The sequence below is a fragment of the Grus americana genome, chromosome Z (genome assembly GCF_028858705.1).
Source record: "Grus americana isolate bGruAme1 chromosome Z, bGruAme1.mat, whole genome shotgun sequence".
Lineage (NCBI taxonomy): Eukaryota > Metazoa > Chordata > Aves > Gruiformes > Gruidae > Grus > Grus americana.
In genome coordinates, this window is record NC_072891.1 from 79,349,785 (window position 1) to 79,367,869 (window position 18,085).

At 50.3% G+C, this 18,085-nt stretch overlaps 1 protein-coding gene across 1 annotated transcript; it reads left to right on the forward strand.

The window, feature by feature from the left end:
* The first annotated feature begins 512 nt into the window (after positions 1 to 512).
* On the forward strand, positions 513 to 3,778 carry LOC129199831 (coiled-coil domain-containing protein 81-like). Its single transcript, XM_054810879.1, has 9 exons — positions 513 to 629; positions 1,115 to 1,176; positions 1,310 to 1,463; positions 1,863 to 2,119; positions 2,302 to 2,387; positions 2,860 to 2,951; positions 3,055 to 3,142; positions 3,370 to 3,475; positions 3,635 to 3,778. Exons 1-9 carry the CDS (start codon positions 557 to 559, stop codon positions 3,776 to 3,778), a joined length of 1,062 nt encoding a protein of 353 aa, XP_054666854.1. The 5' UTR covers positions 513 to 556.
* The last annotated feature ends 14,307 nt before the right edge of the window (positions 3,779 to 18,085 follow it).

Below are 18,085 nucleotides of genomic sequence, written 5' to 3' on the forward strand. Positions count from 1 at the left end.
AAAGCTTCGGGTTGCTTCCCCTTGTGGCCTGGGGTGGACCTCTCCGGCCCTGTTCTGAGCGCGCGAAGCCCCTTCATCATTGATGCACATTCCTTCCCGGCTTCCGAGAGCTCCTCCGTGGCCGGCCCAGGGGGACTGAGTTGAGATACGCAGACGGGAGTGTCAGCACCGCAGCCTCGGGTGCCCAGCAGGGCTGCCCTGCCCATGCCGGGCCCAAACGTGGGTGGGGCTGCGAGGTGACGGGTCCCCACAGCCCTGTGTGACATGGTGTGACGTCACAGTGGGACACCGGCATCACAGTGACAGCTCCCGCTCCCCACCGTGCACCCCGGGCCACACTCCCTGTCGAGGCCTGGGCAACGCCAGAGCTGCTCTGGCCAGTGCTCTGCTGCGCAGGAGCTGCCCTGCTGCCAGGAGGAGGCGAGAGGAGGCGGCGGGAGAGCGTTGGAGACGCTGCTTGAGGGAGCGGCAAAGAGGAGGAAGAGGAGAGAAGCAGAGGGGTTTTGCAGCAGGACAAGCATCTCTCCCCCAGCTGCTGCAGTGCCAGGGGGCAAAGATGATTAAATACCTGCTCTTTAACCCCTTGAAGCCCGAGGATCTCCCAACCCTCAAGGAGCTCACCACCAGCGGTAAGGCCCTGGGGGGCCCTTGCAGGAGCACTCTCGGAGCCGAGACGAAGTGGAGATGAGCTGGGGAAACCCTGAGGCTGGGGCTGTAGCGGAGGTCTTTGCGGGGGGGGGGGGGGGGGGGGGGGGGGGAGGGACCGGTGGCTGCAAGGCGAGCCCCGCCTGATGGTGCCTCTGGGCGCGAGGGTGGCTTTGGCAGCCCAGGTCTCTAGCCACTGCCTGTGTCAAAGGGCAGGATCCCCTTCCCCAAAACACTACGGATGCCTGCCTTTCCTCCCCAGGCCCGTCCTGGGCACAGGGCAGGCTTCTTGGAGGCTGGGGGGCGGTCAAGAAGGCAGCTGGGCTGCCCCGGTGCTGCAAGTGTTTGCTCAGGGCAAGGGGGGGCTTGAGTGCACTCCACTGTCGCCATCGCCTCCCTACGTAGGGGGATGCTGGACGGTTGGCCGTCGCTGACTCAGAGCATGGCATGCCTTTCCTTTCCTTTCCAGAAATCTGCAAAGTCTGGGCTTCCACATCTAGGCACATCCGGAGACAGCTCTTGCAGAAGAGGGTGAGCCTTGCCTCCCGCCCGTGCCCCATCTTGCCCCTCCAGGCCTCCGGAGCAGGGCACAACGAGTCATCTGGCAGCCTTCCCGCCTCTGCCCAGCCCTGCCAATGCTCCCTCTTCTTGCTTGCATTTTCAGGCAGTGGACATTGGAGTCGGGACATTTGCACTTGTCCCAGCGCATGCCATGGTGGGAGAGGACAAGGTTTTGCCTGTGGAGAGACCCGTGTTCCAGCCGTGCAGGCTTCTGAGGAAATTTTACAAGCTCAAGTGTGCAAAGAGCAAAATTCCTGGTAAGAAGAGGGGGGCTTCCCCTGCACAGCCCTTGCATTTGGCTTTTTGGCTTGGTGCCCACACCTCTGTGACGTGGCCGAGCAAAGGCTCTTCCAACCTGGAGAACGCTGAGCGTGGGCACACGTACGGCAGCCAGCCCAGCACCCTGCCCCTCCGCGGGGAGCCAGCCCCATCTCCCCAGCTCACCCTACGCTCCAGCCGGCTGCTCGCAGAAGGAGGCAAAGCTGCTCTTTGCCTTCCGCTGTCCATCAGGTCCGTTCTGGAGAGGCGGCCTGAAGCTGAAAGGGGACGCTCTCTGGCAGAGCGTTGCCCGAGGGCTGGGCGCTGATGGCACCTTGTCTCAGAGGTGGCTGAACTGCGGTGGGAGTGACTTGGTTGCTTTGCGCTTGTTTCCCTAGACGAGACACCGTTCGTTCAGCTGGACTTTGAGCACATTGCGGCTGACATCCACTTCCGCCGAGAAATCGTGGAGCGCTGCATACACGAGACCCTGCTTTTCTTTGCTGGGGCCCTCCGAGACAATAAGGAGGTGGAATTCTCCTTCAAGGGCCTTGGCATCCTTGCTGTACGAAGAAAAGTGGTCAGCATGACCTTCTCTGATGACTGCCTGCTGGAGCTGGATCCCACAGGGAACATGCTGGAAGCTCTTCTCGGGGTGAGCTTGTCATTTCTCCGGGGCTGCTCCTCGTGGCTCTGTGGCAATGCTGTCAAAGCTCTCTCCAGCAGCTTTCTCTTGGCTGCCGACACTGCTCTTTGAGCCGTGAGACGGTTTGTCGCCGTTGTGATTAACCAGCACGTGCCCTGCGCGTCTGCTGACGTGTCTCTGTCCCCTTGCAGGACTCGAAGATGATGAGTATCGTGGCCTTTGCAGGCAAAAACAATTTTAGTCGGCTCAGTCGAGACGGGGTCATCACGCTGCCAAGGTGAGCAGGATGGCTCCTGCAGCTCCCAGCTGGTCAAGGGAGCAACTGCTCAGCCCCTGCTGTGGGGGCACCCTCTTGCCAGGGCTCCTCTCCTGCCAAACTTAGGCAAGACCAGCTCCTGCCCAGGAGAGCTGCCCCATCCGGCCGCTGCTCGTTCCTCTCCACCTTGGAGAGTGCAGGCAAAGCGGCCAGTCTGCTCTGGATGAGCCCTGAGAGAGGGGGAGAGGCGGGAGGGTCTGCGGGGGCAGCAGGGAGGGCGTGTGCTGGGATCATCGGCTTTCTGGCAGGAAGGCGAGGGAGGGAAGCAGCGGCCGAGGCTGGTGGAGACCGTGGGGCCCCTCAGGTCCCACAGAGAGCTGCATCCCCCAGGGACTTGGCAGCGGCTCCCAAAGATGCCTGCCAGCAGCCTGTTAGCGTCAGCCCCAAGGGAGGGTGGTGCCCTTTCACCCAGCTGGTGCCCTCTTGTTTCCAGGCTTGCACTTGAGATCCCCCACCAAGGGGACCCGGCAACTTCTCTGAAGCCCAGGAGAGAGTCGGCACCTTGGGGCGGGGGTGCCCGCAGAGGTAATGTCCCAGCTGAGGGCTGGCAGGGGGCTGTGGGTGCTCCTCTCTGGCCCGCAGGGTCCCAAAGACGCTGTTGCACTTTTCTCTTGCCTCCCGCTTGCAGTGAGCGTGCTAGATCCAGTGTTCCTGGCTCAGCGGAGGGTTTCTCTAGCCAGGCAGCAGGCTAAAGCCACGAAAGCTGGCCAAGCCAGGTGAGCCTCCTGGAGGAGCGGTGTGGCTGGGGGCGCGGGGGCACGCCGTGCCCTGGCTGTAGTGCGAGTGAGATGTTTCCCTTGGCCGGGGTGCCTGTGCTCATGCCGAAAGGCCCCGGAGACGTCGTCCTGCTGGGCGCGTCACCCTCCTGCCGAACGGCCTGGTGGTGCCAGAGCAACCGGCTCAGGCTGAACTCCCACAAGCTCAGCCTGCCCTGCCTCTTTAGATTCCTGCCAGTGGTCCACAAGGCCCAGGAGGAGCTGAAGCAGCCCAAACCTCCAGCTCAGCCGCGGTTGAAGCTCCCTGCGTGTGCTCCGCAGCCCTCAGTAACGGTACGCCCTAGGGATCTGCCAGCCCTGCGTCACATTTCGGGCTCTGGGCCCGGGCAGGAGAGGCAGCAAGAGCTGCCCGCTGTCCAGCCCTCCTGCCCTGCCCAAGCCCGAGGAGACTAACGCCGCATGCGTGGTGTGTGGTATGTGCGTGGCCTCCAGGGAACGAGCTCCCTCCGGACTGAGAGGGCAGAAAAAAGACTCCGGCTGCTGATGGCATCCAAGCGCCAAGAGGTGGAAGAGGAAGCGTGGCGCCAATACCATGCCGACAGAACAAGGCAGAACATGGGCCGAGGCCAGGTATAGCATGCACTTCACAGCCCCCAGGACAAGGGCATTTCCCCTCCCCGCTCCCTGGGAGGGCGGCAGGGAAGGTCTCCCGGCACCGATGCGGCCGCGGTGCTCTGGCCAACTGGCCAGGCGGGGGTCTTCTCTCTGCCCGCTGCCCTGCACGTTGCCCTGCAGGAGAAGCCGTCCCTCAGGCCCCAGGCTGAAGCGCGCAGTTGGCAGTGGCACGGGCAGTCTCTTTTGTGCCCGTGCGCCTCTGCGAGGGGTCAGCAGCACTGCCTTGGACACCAAGCCAAGCCCGTGCAAGTCACACGCCTGGGCCGAAGCCTTGGGAGCAGCCCCAGCTCTTGGTGGCAGCGCTTGAGGAGAGTGTCTTCTGCCTTTGCAGAGCCCCTGCCGCCACGTGTTTGAGGATCCCTATCGCCCTCCCCACGTCCTGAGAAAGGCCTATGCCGAGAAGCTGAAGGAGAGGCTACAGGAGAAGGAGAGCTGCCAAAGCCTTGCGAGGCCGAGAGCACCTGAGGGGCGGGCAGAGCTGTGCCGCCCGGAGACAGCATGGGCGAGGTAACTGTGTCCGGGTCTCGGCCCTGCCTGGATTCACCCCCGGCTGATCGGCAATCTTCTCGCTGCAGACTGGTTGGGGCACAAGGGCCCACGAGACACCACGCAGAGCAGCAGGCTGGCCTCGGCAGCACCTCTGAGAACTACTGGCCTGAGCCAGGCTTTGGGGTGTTGCGGGCCCTTCACCCCAGCCACAGAGCTGAGGCCCTTTCTTCTGTGTCCTTTAGCAAGGGGGAGAAGACGAGGCTCTTGGAGCGCCGTGGGGAAGGGAAGGCCCAGGGCCTGCCGCCCATGCCCAGAAGCTGCCAGCAGCCCCAGAGAGTCCATTGGAAGGAGCCTTAACCATCACAACGGCCAGCCTTTTCAGCAGGAGAGCTGTCGGCAACGGGTGGCAGGGGCGAGGAGTGCCTTTGCAAAGGGGAACGTGACCAATAAAGGCTGCTGGTGCCCGTGCCCAGCCGGAGTGACCGTGCTGCTCCCTGCATCGCCTTTCTCTGCGGCCGAGGGGACAGGAGGGGCCCTGCAGCCGCCTGGTCAGAGGGGTTTCCGGGCAAATGGGCGGGGGGGACTGGTCCCGCCAGTCAGCCACCACAGGCCACGTGATGGGAAGAGCAGCGTCTCTGCCGGGGCACGTGGCATGGGGGCTGCTGGGAGCTGGGGGTGGGGCTCCTGCCATGGCCTGGCTGGGGGGTGTGTTGTCCCTGCAGCACTGTCGTCCTCCTGGGGTGCCCAGTGGAGAGCCCATGTTACAAAAGGCTTTGTCGTCCTGTTAGCAACGGCCTGCTCTTCAGTAGCAACCGCGAAGGTAGCACTGACGGGGAAGGCTCTCGTGAACACTTCACAAGGCACTAGGCTGTAATGAGCAGGAGGGTGCTGCTCCCGCTGTCGGGCCCAGGAAGTTGCCGGCACGTTTTCTACCGGCGCAGGGAAAGTGAGAGATGAGGAAGGACGGCGTGCGTGTCGGCTCCTGCAGAGGCCGGGAAAAGCTCTGGGCAGCTCTGAGCCCTGGAGGTGCCCAGGCTTCCCTAGGCTACGCAGCTTGGCGTCCTCCAGCTCCTCGAGATGCAGGAACGGCCGGGCTTAGAGGCCACTTTCCGGGGGCCCCTCTGCAGCCCCACGCATGTCCTCAGGGCAAGGCCGTGGGTACAAAAGGCGATGGGGGCCGTCTGCCTGGGTGCCACTGCGTGCGTCTGCGTGCGCACGTGCAGGCACGGGGCGCTGGGAGAGGCAGGCAGCATCCCAGCCAAAGCACAACAGAACCCTGTGCGTGGGGGTCCCCCTCTCCTGCCCTTCCCGTTTGTCCGTCCGTCTGTCCGCCCGTCCACTGACGGCAGCTCCTGGGGACAGAAGCTCTTTCCCTCCCTGATGTCCCTTGTGGGCTAGGAGCCAGCTCCGGTGTCCGGCCTCGAACCAGGCACCCTGTCCCGTCCACATGGGTGGGTACCCACCCGCTGGGCGCTCAGGACAGCCTTTCCATAGGAGACCCTCAGCTCCGGGGGGGCCAAAGACCAAAGACTGGCCCAGCTGCTGGGCTCTGCCTTCCCATAGCAGGCAGCCTGTGCTTCCTGTCCCCGCGCAGTGACTCCCCAGCTCCCGGCCCTGCAGCCCCCCGGTCGGAGGCCTTTCCGGGCAAATGGGCTTGGGGGACTGGTCCTGCCAGTCAGCCATGACAGGCCACGCGACCAGCGGTATCCCCCCCAGGACACAGGGCACGGGGGCCTCAGAGCACAGCCTCTCTGCATCCAAGCACCACCTTGCAGGGATAACCAGAGCTCCGTGGCTGCTCACCGCACTCCCTCAGAGCAGGTTCGCCCTGGCAAGAGAAAACGTTGGGCTTGGTGCTCTTGAAGAGCTACGTTCGCATGGAGCAACGTGCTTCATGGAAGACACTCCTTAGTTGAGCCCTCGACTGACCCCCAGGAACTGTCCAATGGCCTTCTTGGTAGAAAGTTTATTCATTTACAAAAGAGAGAAGCTTTTCAAAGTGAAAAAGGCCTCCTCGGCAAGGCAAACTACAGCATGAAGAAGAAGGCCATGGTCTGGATGCAGCAGCATACACAACTAAGCCAGACCCATGTCACTCAAGGGTCTACACAGGGACCACTACTACTGAATATCTTCCTTAACGACATAGCTAGTGGGTTGAGTGCACCCCCAGCAAGTCTGCAGATGCCACTGAGTGCTTGGAATTTGGGGGTTCCTTTGGGCAGTCCAGAGTCCAGCTCTCACGGGACCTGGAAGGGCGAGATTCCCATCCCCCCCGCACACTGCTGCTGCTGCTCTTCCCTTCCATAGCGTGTGTTTTGCCTCGAGCAATGGCAGGACAGGCTGCTCGGTGACGCTGCTCAGCGTACTGGCACCTGCACTCCGGTGCGCCCTGCTTTTCTGGATGGCTCATTGCTATCTACCCTTTTTGGGGGGAGCCTCAGCCCTTCGGGGCCTCCTTGTTGCTCTGCTGTTGGGGTGCGGGCTGATGGGACCTTTGTGCCTTGCTCGGGTAACGGTCTCCTCTTTCCTCTTTCCCTCTGCCTGCAGGGCTTTCTCCTTTTTTCCTGGCGCTGCTGTTAGCCTCTCTCTTCCTCCTGGAGCTGTACTCAGGGTTCCTGTGGGATAGCGGGGCCGCTGGGGGTTGGGCAGAGCGTTTGGGAAGCCAATAGTCATACCTAGGGAAGTCTTCCAGGACAGCGAGTGTGTGTGGGAGGATGCCTTTGCAAGGCACATTGTGTCTTTGCAGCAGCCCATGCACCATGTGCTGTTGCGGTCGTCCTCTGTGGATCCCGGTGTGGTGAAAGAGGTCTGTCCCAGTGGCCGTAGGGGACAGGAGGGGCTGAGTGTTGTCTCGTGAACCAAAGCTTCGGGTTGCTTCCCCTTGTGGCCTGGGGTGGACCTCTCCGGCCCTGTTCTGAGCGCGCGAAGCCCCTTCATCATTGATGCACATTCCTTCCCGGCTTCCGAGAGCTCCTCCGTGGCCGGCCCAGGGGGACTGAGTTGAGATACGCAGACGGGAGTGTCAGCACCGCAGCCTCGGGTGCCCAGCAGGGCTGCCCTGCCCATGCCGGGCCCAAACGTGGGTGGGGCTGCGAGGTGACGGGTCCCCACAGCCCTGTGTGACATGGTGTGACGTCACAGTGGGACACCGGCATCACAGTGACAGCTCCCGCTCCCCACCGTGCACCCCGGGCCACACTCCCTGTCGAGGCCTGGGCAACGCCAGAGCTGCTCTGGCCAGTGCTCTGCTGCGCAGGAGCTGCCCTGCTGCCAGGAGGAGGCGAGAGGAGGCGGCGGGAGAGCGTTGGAGACGCTGCTTGAGGGAGCGGCAAAGAGGAGGAAGAGGAGAGAAGCAGAGGGGTTTTGCAGCAGGACAAGCATCTCTCCCCCAGCTGCTGCAGTGCCAGGGGGCAAAGATGATTAAATACCTGCTCTTTAACCCCTTGAAGCCCGAGGATCTCCCAGCCCTCAAGGAGCTCACCACCAGCGGTAAGGCCCTGGGGGGCCCTTGCAGGAGCACTCTCGGAGCCGAGATGAGCCTTTCTCTGTAGCCAATCGGACAGGAAGGGCCCTGCAGCCCTGCCTTTCATGTGCCATTGCATGACTGAGATTTCAAGAGTGAATGATGGATTTCATCTGTACTTTCTTTCGTATCCCCAACAGGGACGTGAGCTACCTTACATATGGTATTGACTTACGCCCTTCTGTCCTCAGTATAATGATACCGGCCCTCTATTTCTTTTATAGATACACAGATACTCATGCTGATGGGTGTTTGCATAAGATATGTATATCCACACAGCCATCTACCGTGTATACCTACTTCAGTATGGACCATTTCCAAACTATCTTTTCCTTCAAATGGTTTCAGTCACCAACTCACATGCTCCACTCCAGAGTTAATATAGCACAGCAGAGGTAGGAGCACATGCACGGGGAACTGGGGGTTCATATAATGCCTTTGTAACAACTCTACAAGGAATTTTCACTTTCCATTGCACCTTCCAAGTTATGCTCGTTGAATGTTGTAAAGAAATATTTACCTCCTTTTCTTAAAAAACTGTCAAGAGGAGTTATTCCCTATCTTAAAATAGAAAGAGATTGTTAAGATAGGTCAATTTTTTTTTTTCACAAAGAACTGGGAAAAATAATTTTGGACAAAGTTTTGTAGCTTTCAACAATGAAAAAAGAGAACTGCTAAAAAGCTATCAGCAAGAGAACAACAGATTTTAAAATTGCCACAATGAACTTTGAAATCAAAGAGCTTTTCACGTAGATCCACATAAAAATGTCTTTCCAAAAACTTCTATGGTTGTTTACAGCCTTCTCTGAGGCCAGAGAGTACCGCTGGGTAGGAAAAAGGTGCAGAGACTGGTGAGATCACTATCTCTAGACATTACCACTTTCCTAGTTAGATTCCAGGTACTCCTGTACAAGGGGTAGTAAGGTCTTATACATCTATCATCACAAAATTTATTTGTCGACATATAGGAAGGTGTGAAGATACATGAGCTCCTCCCTGTCTGGAGTGTAGGAAAGGTTGCTTAACTCCTCAAAAGGAACACAGACACAAAAGATTTTATTTTTTAATGAGGTTGTGAAGACACAAAATTCCTCTTTCTCAAATTCCATCCTTATTTAACGAACCAGAAGAAAGGTCTTTTAAATCTAATTTTAGAAGAAGATGAAAGTAGCAAATATCTGATTACCTAACAGAATATCAAATGCTACCTCTGTCAGTGTGGTATAAATCTGCAGTTCTCATGAGATCAGAGCTTTATCTTGGAAATTTTATACAAGAAAGTCAGCTTATACATGCAGCAGAATGCATTTCTGAAGCTGTCACCACCAAGTAAGTTAAGAGGATGCAACAAATTCACATTTAAAGAGATCCAAGGTCTGACAGTTTTTCAGTTGGTTGAACCAAAGACACTATTTGATTAAAACAGGAGCCACACAGTCCATGTTGTTTACCCCTTCTGATTAACAGGCAATAAAAAACCTTAAAAAGACCCTACAAAAAGGCTCAATGAAAACATAAACTTTTGCTTTGATTTCTGATTTCTAAGGAAAACTCTGTCACAAGTGGTGTCACCATATGCTTCCCATAGCTCATGCCTGGCTGGACTCAGAATTACCCATACATGCATGATGCACAGCAAATCCTCCCATTGCTAAGGTCCCATCGGCCTTAGCACTTGGAGGGAGAAGCATGACCATAGACTGTTTTCCTGTGGGGCACAGTTGGTCCACCCCTTTGAGTACAGCAGCAAAGCCAGCAACTCCTAAATAGCATGAGGAAGCTGCTATCAGCTTTTTAAACATGCACATAAAGTTAAATTTCTGTGATGAGAAAATAGCGTTTGGACTTGGGTGAGCAGGCTTAAATTAAATACTCTAAGCATGTGAGACCTCCGTTTATTACAAGCTGCTGCAGTGAAGCTATGTGCGCTGGTGTTCCAAACATCTTCATCTCAGCTATTAAACACCTCACACCAACTTGGTTACGCAGTTTTGTAATGTATCGTTTGTTTGCTAACAAGAAGTCCACTTCCTCAGTGGATAGAAGTTATTTCCTCACACTCCAGGATGGCCTCGACGATGAATTCTGGTTCATTCATGTGTATCTCTGCATTTTTGGGTTTTCATGAACCTGCTGTGTATTACTCACCATTTGTCGACATTACATTTAATTCACCATATGTCAGGCCATTTGCAGGGCAATTCCAAATCCTGATGAAATCTGTTTGCAGCTGTCTTGGGGCTCAGCATTTGGCATATGAGCAAATTGTGACAAGCACAGAAAACGCAGGAAAGCAATGCAAATTTTGGAAGAGGTTAAGTCCAGGTCTGGGGGAAATGGCACGCCAAAATGGCTTGCCAAAAAGTTGCTATGTGGTAAAAGAAAGTTTTTCACGATTTATTTTAATGTGGTACCCATGGCAATGTTTCAGATATCACAGTTGTCAGCACTGACTATCAGTATCATGAAAAGGAGCACCAGTCTCTCTCGCTGTGCTATCTAGAGATGGGTGGTGTGATAAACATGCCACAGTTTGGAAATGCAGAAAGCAGGATGTTAAACCCAGGCATTAACTGTTTTTCAAAGCTTGGAATAACTTTGCAAATCCAATAATCCTTTTCAAATCCATATTTTTTAAAAAAGTATTCTTCTGTAGTTTGTGCTAAACTCTCTTATAAAGACCTTTGAAACTTCCACATTGTCTGTCACAGCTTACCCTGAAGCCCCAATTCATCAACCTGAGAGTGTATTTCTCACACGTTTTTCAGGGGATTATGCTATTTTAACTATTGTCATCTTAAGTCTTCTTCGAGTGTGTCTCAGTTTATTATCAAGTCGATGAATTCCAGTCAAACAGAATGTTCCATTGTACTGCTATTCAAATTTAACTTAAGCTATATTTTATTATCTTTTGTGATCTGCTAATAATGATCAAGGAAAATTAGTTATGGCATTTAAATATCTTTTTAGCCTAAGACTCTTCCCCTTTTTCAATTTTTTCCGAGTTGTTTGCATAGGCATCCTGTGAGTGTACAGACTTAATTCTTTCTATAGAGTAATTAACATATAGCTAATCTTCCAGAAACAGGTCTTCAGCTTTTTTCAGAATAAAGAGTAATAGCAGGATATTTGAAATGGAGATTTTATTCAACAAAACAGCAATAATTCTGGAAGTCAATGGTCCTGAGCTGTGGTTGCCTACAGGCAGACAGACCAAGAAAGGCAGCTGCTCTCTGCCTTGGCTGGAGGGTTATATGGCTGAAGCGCTGCACCTCTGTCCAGCTTCCCACTTGCTTCACCTGAGAGTCAGATGTGCCAGTCCCAGAGGGACGACATGTGTTGCAGCAGGGCACAGCTGGGACGCAGCAAGGAGAGCTTGAGCTGGGGCTGGACACTGCATCTGAGGAGCAGACACAGGTGGTCTTCCAGAAACCTGCTCTGCAGGTGAAGAGTTGGCTGTTCGTGGAGAAACCTCAGTATGGCATTACCACCTTTTTCCATCACTCATGAATCATGCAATATGGCTACCTCTTCACGATAAACAGCCGCAGCCATCACCGTGTGCTGAGGGTCACTGTGTGCCTGCAGGGCTTGAAGACAGGACGGGTGAGGAAGAGATCCAGCTGCAGCTTGCAGCGTCTGCTCAACTCAAAGGCACAATGCCCCGTACTCCAGCAGTGGAGGACTGCACCTGTGTCTGTGGTTTTACAAAGAAATCTCTCTCTTGGACAAAGCTAAGCGCGCACAGAGGTGTTCACAGGTCCCCAGCATTAAATTTAAAAATACGCCTATAGAATTTCAGTAGTAATTTTCGGTTTCATATCTGTTCCTTATTTTTTCCCACAGATGGACATGTGGACTTTTCATACTCTTTTTTTTGTTATGTTAAAGCTGCAGCATCATTCCCAGTTGTTGTGTTTGCGCTACTGAGAATTACTTCAACAATTGCCTTAATTGGGTCTGCACAGAAGGTTTGATTTTTTTTTACGGTCTTTTTCTTTAATAAATACTTTTTGCACTAGCATACTTACATGACAGTAATTACAGAGCACTTGTAATAAAACTGCATTTCTTTAAAAATTTACATTTCCCCTTCTTGATACTTTGAACATCTGTTTGGGGTTTTATTACTTTGGTTTCCATCCTCTGTCCTCCTGTTAAGGAATAAAGCATTTACCAGATTTACTTGACTCTGAAAGGTGAAAGACAGTGTGGTCTCATTGACTTAATAGGACTAGAAGTCTGCTGCTTCCTTCTTCTCCTTGCTTTTCAACTGAATCACTGGACAAAAGGCCAAGTAGCTGACCTGGTTGGCAGCATACTCCAGTCAATGACCCCTGCTGAGAAGCAGTGTATATCATCTCCAGCGAGATCTCCATGGAGTCCTGCACCTGTGGGCTCCCAGCTAGCTTGGTGTAATAGAAGAATAGTGAGCTCACACAGGCCTGTGGCCTACTAACTCCTCACCAGCTCATTGCATCCTCATTTGGGTTAGATGGAAAGGGGTTTTATTCAGAAAGATTGAGGTCTTTGTGTTTGGATCATGTCTATAGAGCCTAGGTCTCCTAATGGACTTTATAGGACTGTTTTCTTTTATGGCTTCAAACTGTTGGTCTACTCAGACCTTTTGCACCCTTAGGATGTGAGATAGGTGGAGAAATGGGTGCACCTTCTCCAAATGAATTTATTTGCAGAGCCAAATGACATGCCAAGTGCTATAAATTGGAAGATCTATAGGCTTGTCTGTTTCTTTTCTAACTTTTTGGCCTGCAATGAAACAGTGAGGTGGGACAGAATTTTTACACCACTTTTTCTTGATAAGCAGAACTATCAAATTTCTGCAGAAAAAAAAAAAAAAACAAACCCAAACCCCAAACCAACAAAAACCACCAGGCTACTCATTACTGAGCCTTACGGTAGATCTTGTCACTATCTGTGATTCTAGAGAAAAAGATGGCATTTCATTATAGAATCCCTCCATGATCTAGCCCTCCTGCCCTTCAGCCTGCGCAACCATCACTTAAACCACCTGTGTTACAAGTCAGGCGATGTCTGTAGTTCACTTAGCAGCACAGAATTAAACAAAAAAGGCTGTGAAAAGCTCCTGACAGGAATCATGTCAAAAAGATGAAAGTTTTCTGGTAATCTCTGGAGCACAGGTTGGAAGGCATGAAAAGGGATGCAGCCACCTCAGCTTTGGCTAGCTTCACCATGCTGAGATGATACTATTGCTTTTAAGGAAGGTGAGTGGAGGGGGCACATGCCAAAAAGTCTGCCAGAGACTGGAAGGACTCACACAAAGGCAGAGCTGTCTTATGCCTGACTATGCCTTTTCCACTCAGATAGGAGCACTGGCTAGAGCTCCTAGAAGTGAGGAAACAAGGAAACAAATAATTTTTTGTATACTAGAATTCTGTTTTCACCCTTGCTCTTGCAATGCTTTGCACCTTTGAGAGCACAGGGCAGCAAAGCCCTGTTTAAAAGAGATTTTTTTTTTTTTTACTTTCTTTTGAGTTGTACTGCTAGCTACTGAGTTTTCAGAAGACAACCTTTGGAAGGTATAATTCAACTGATCCTGCTGAAGTGGCAATAATTAGTACCAGGGTGGGGAGTTTTGCAATATCTGAGTAAGTGAACTACAAAAACATACCCCAAAGGAAACTGAAAGTGTTACTCAAAAATTTGGTCCTGGAGGTCAGCCTTCTAAAACTTTCCCCTTGTAGAAGTGCAGAGTCAGTCATGGTGCAGTTCAGAAATCGAAGTGACAATGGGAAGAACTGACAGCTGAATATTAAATGTGATCCATTTCCTAAGAGTTGGTTTATTATTCAGATTTTGTTTCTATCCCACTAGATGTTTGAACATTCAGAGTGTTTTCTGAATACTGCTTTTGGTGAAAATTGTTTATAGTATTTCTGAATAATCAGGTCATTTTTCTCTAAAGAAGAAAACAGAAGTGGTGAACTTCTATTTATGACATAAATAAAAATTAATAACTGGAATAGGAAATTTCCATATTAGTGCTTATTATAGTCCAGAATATATTCTTGAAGAACGACATTAGAATTTTGAAAATCCATAGTAGCTGGATGTGGCTTTAACCCTTGACAATGATATTTACTACTAGTGTCTCTTCAGTTGACAGTTTCTGGATGTGGTTAAGTCTTAACTTTGGTGGCATTATGGGATGGAAACCTACATCTAGGAGCAGAGGCAGAGTGTGAGGAGTCCTCCCCCTGAGGATGAAGAAGCGGCAGAAACAACGTGTGAGGAACTGACCACAACCCCCATTCCCCGTCCCCCTGTGCCGCTGGATGGGGCGGAGGCTGAAGCTGGGAGTGAAGTTGAGCCCAGGAAGATGGGAGGGGTGGGGGAAGTGTTTTAAGATTTGATTTTATTTCTCATTCCTCTACTCTGTTTTGCTTAGTAATAAATTAGATGAATTTCCTCTCTAAGTTCAGTCTGTTTTGCTTGTGATGATAATTAGTGAGTGACCTCTCCCTCTCCTTATCTCGATCCACAAGCTTTTCATTATATCTTTTCTCCCCTGTCTAGTGAACAAGGGGAGCAACAGAGAGGCTCTGATGGGCACCTGGCCTCCAGGCAGGGTGAACCCACCACAGGATGGTATATTTCTCCTTGAAGAGTTGCATCAAGTGAACTGATTTGTTGTGCAAGGAGCAATCTACCAAGAGTATCAGTCTCCACATGTGGTCCATGACGGCTAAGCTTGCTAGCTAAGGGGTAAATCACTGCTGTGGCTCAGTCTTGTGAATGGGACAGGTGGTGCTGGTCCGGGATGTTACAAAATGGGGATAAACTGTGCCCTGTCTGTTGCTGATCAGCAGAGGGTGGGGGAATAGATCAGACAGATGTCACTTTTGGTCTGGTAACCTCACACACACACCCCATTTCCTTGAACGAGAACAAGTGATGAGAACAGAGCAAGGAACCGGTGGCACACGGACAGTTTGTGCTGCAGACTGCAGTGCACAAAACAGCAGGCAGTTTTGCAAGGCGTGTTTCAGCCCACTGTGGCTGATGCAAAAGGTACTTGCCTGGATGGAGAAAAATGACAGAAAGGTGCACTTCAGAGTTCTGCACATGAAAGTCACTCCTGATGTAGGGCTTCGAAGATGTGAAACCCTTTAGTTCTCTAGCTGTTCACGGATTATTTTTCTTTTCCTACCCCTCTATTACTTACCTAGTGCTTTGCCAAGGAATTTGCTGGGTACCATTTCTGTATGGCATAGTCACATAGTCAGTGGGGATTTTGTAAGATACAATTTTTCAAAAGTACTTGCTGTTGGACTGTTCTTGTCCTTACTGATATCACTGAGAGTTTTACCTTTGATTTCCAAATAGGAAGGAGTGTGGCTACTTGAATTTTGCCTGTTGCCATTTCTTTTAAAATCATCAGTGCCTCTATGGATATGTATCATTTGATCATGAAAATTATTTTAGCGTCTCTCTGAAACTTTTAATTATAAGGGCATGCTGTAGTTTGCATAACACTAAATAATTTTCCTCTTCTGTGTCTTAGTGTGGAGAAAAAACCCAAGCTCATCCCTCAGGTGTAGCATTGTTAAGTGCTCAGGTGTCTTTTTTACAGGTGTCCTCAAGCTGACAATTCACAGGCATGAGGCTGTGACAAAAAGGTACCTATTACTAGCAAAATTATGACCTTCAGAAAAAGAGATTTCCTCTATTTATTTTAAAGCTTCTTTCAGATTTCAAAGTTGGAGGAGTTGAAACGTTTTGGTTAAAAAGAAATGCAAGGCTCCTGTTCAAAAGGCAAGCATTTTTGAGCCTTAGAGGTGTTCCCTTGCCCTGTATTTCTGTGCTTTTGTTTGTGATTCTGTCCTCTGAGTCCAGCTTGTTGACTCAGGAGATGTTAGCCCTGTGATCAGAAATACTACACCCAGGTATGGATCCTGGCTTCCTGCATGGTTAATCTTGCTTAAGCTAGGAAATATGAGTAACATTTACAAGAGCTCTGTAAGTGTCCATGCTGTCCAAACCTGCCTATTCTGTTTAAAACAGAAACTTAATTGTTTGATTCTTGAGATTTAAGGTTCCAGAAAAAAGATGTCTTCCTGTATTGACAATCAAATTAGACCCAAGGCAATTGTCCAAATTAGGTAAATGTCCTAATTTCTGGATATCTTTCTAGTGGATAAACTTGAAGTTTGAGAGCCTCCAACATTACATGGTCTACAAAGGCCTTAATTATAACTATTCAGTGCAAAATGTCTACTCTCAAGATTTGGTTAGCCAAAAGGGGTTTCCTTAATCCCCTATATCTTTCCACAGGTTTCTCAAATTCCTTTATTCAGAGGAAAGATACAAGACTGATGAGTGAATCTGCAGTTCTGTGACTATGATCTTCTATTATCGTCTAGCCAAACATATATCTAAATTATGGGTGTTTCTGAGAATTAAATTAATTTGTAATGATTTACATATGGGAAAGAATCACTAATTAGCAGACTTCAGGGATCCTCTGATCATCTCCTCGCTTTTTTCTTTCTTGCTTAAATATAGCATTTCATTATTTCAAAGATTTGCAAGACTGGTTCTCATGGGGAATTAACCTTTCACGTTTGTTTTAGCTGGCTATTAAATATCTTTGCTATATGCAGATAGGTATATCTCCTGTTCTCTCAGGAGAGAACCAAAACCAGCAGGGAGATATTGAACAGTCACAGTAAAATCTTATAGATGGCAACAAGACTTCTGAAAAAGCAGTTGTATGGGAGGCTGTATAAATTACCTAACAATCGGTGGGTCTCTGCAGCAAGTTTGTTGCCAGATCTAGTCCAGAATATTTTAAAAGAAAAAGTGGAGGTGTTCAGTAGTTATACTCAACACTATACAGAACTGGTCTCAGATGAAGCCTTTGGGGTGTGCTATAAAACAGAATGTTGCTATTGCGTATCCAGCCCACACTTAAAACAGCTTAGTTCTTCCAGTTTCAATCCTGACTGGTCTCCTTCTGTGCAAAATGAGATAAGTTTGGAAAACATCTCATTACTTTGGATCCAAGGAAATTCTCCTTCTGGGAAGTCCAACTAAACAGTGTGAACTGGAAAAGAAAATAAAGTCAAATTGCTTTATGAAGCCAGGAGACATATTTGTTTGCTAGATGGTAATGTATGGATGGTATACACATAGTTCCTCCATCACCAATCCCAGAATCATCCCTATGCTTTAAAATGCTTTACTTTCATGTCTGAAACAGCAAGTTGTCCAAGGGAATATCAGTGGGAAGGGAGGAGGAATGTTAGAAAAAGCTGTAAAGCTGTCCTTTACTAAATTGAAGTGTGGCTTGAGCAAGGCTGAGGACAGCTGGTGTTTCCAACTCTAGCAGGAGTTGCAGCAGGATCTTCACACAAACTGAGACCGAATGTCTCATTTTCATTAGTAATTTCCCCATTTTTCAAGCTCAGAGGTAGTTTCTTGAGTATTGTGTAAATAAAAATAAAAAAGACTAGCAAGTGCCACTAGACCAAAAGAATTAAAATGTCCTTGAGTTTTATAAATTATCTTTTATTAGCTAGAAAGGATACACACCATTACTGAACTTGTCAGACAACTCATTCATCAACTGCTGTCACCTGTCACAATCATTTATACGTAATGGCCCAGCTGAACCCTTTTTTCTTAAAGTTTCTTTTTTTTTTTTTCCCTATTTCCAGAAGTAAATAATTATTTCTTTTATTTCTAAAGTAAGTTCTGGCCTTTGAGGTACGATGCCAGGAACAGTCCCTGCAATCAGACAACACTGCACAATGCAACAGAAGAAACACATCTTTAGTAAATGAGCCAGACAAACCCCGCTATGCCTCTTTCATAAGCACCCAAGGAAGTGATAGAGAAGAATCTTTGCTGATTAAAACACGGTGTATGTCTGTCAGAGGAATCGGTCTAAAAGACATATTTTATTTTGCCTTCTCGCTGCAACAGAGAGGGAATGGCAAAACCAGACATGGTGAGTGATTTCAGAGGCCCAGTTCAGCCTGGTGCTGCAGGAGGTCTGTAAACTCAAGGGTGTCAACACTGCTGTTTGTTTCAGTGGATTTATTCACGTGCTGTGCATTGTGCACATACCAAAACGCCCTGAGGAGCTGGAACCATGATGTGCAGCTTATCAGGCTGAGCTTTACAAAACTGCTAAACGACATACAAATCTGAAGCGTGTCTCTGAATTGCAAGACTGCTGAATGAATATGTCTTGGAGACTGGACCCTAAG

Bases quoted from the DNA above. Each gene is read 5' to 3' on its own strand.
- LOC129199831 (XM_054810879.1), top strand. From the start codon at position 557: ATGATTAAATACCTGCTCTTTAACCCCTTGAAGCCCGAGGATCTCCCA. The intron at 2,388-2,859 runs GTGAGCAGGATG...TCTTGTTTCCAG, and splicing joins GGGGTCATCACGCTGCCAAG to GCTTGCACTTGAGATCCCCC. The intron at 2,952-3,054 runs GTAATGTCCCAG...TCCCGCTTGCAG, and splicing joins GGGCGGGGGTGCCCGCAGAG to TGAGCGTGCTAGATCCAGTG.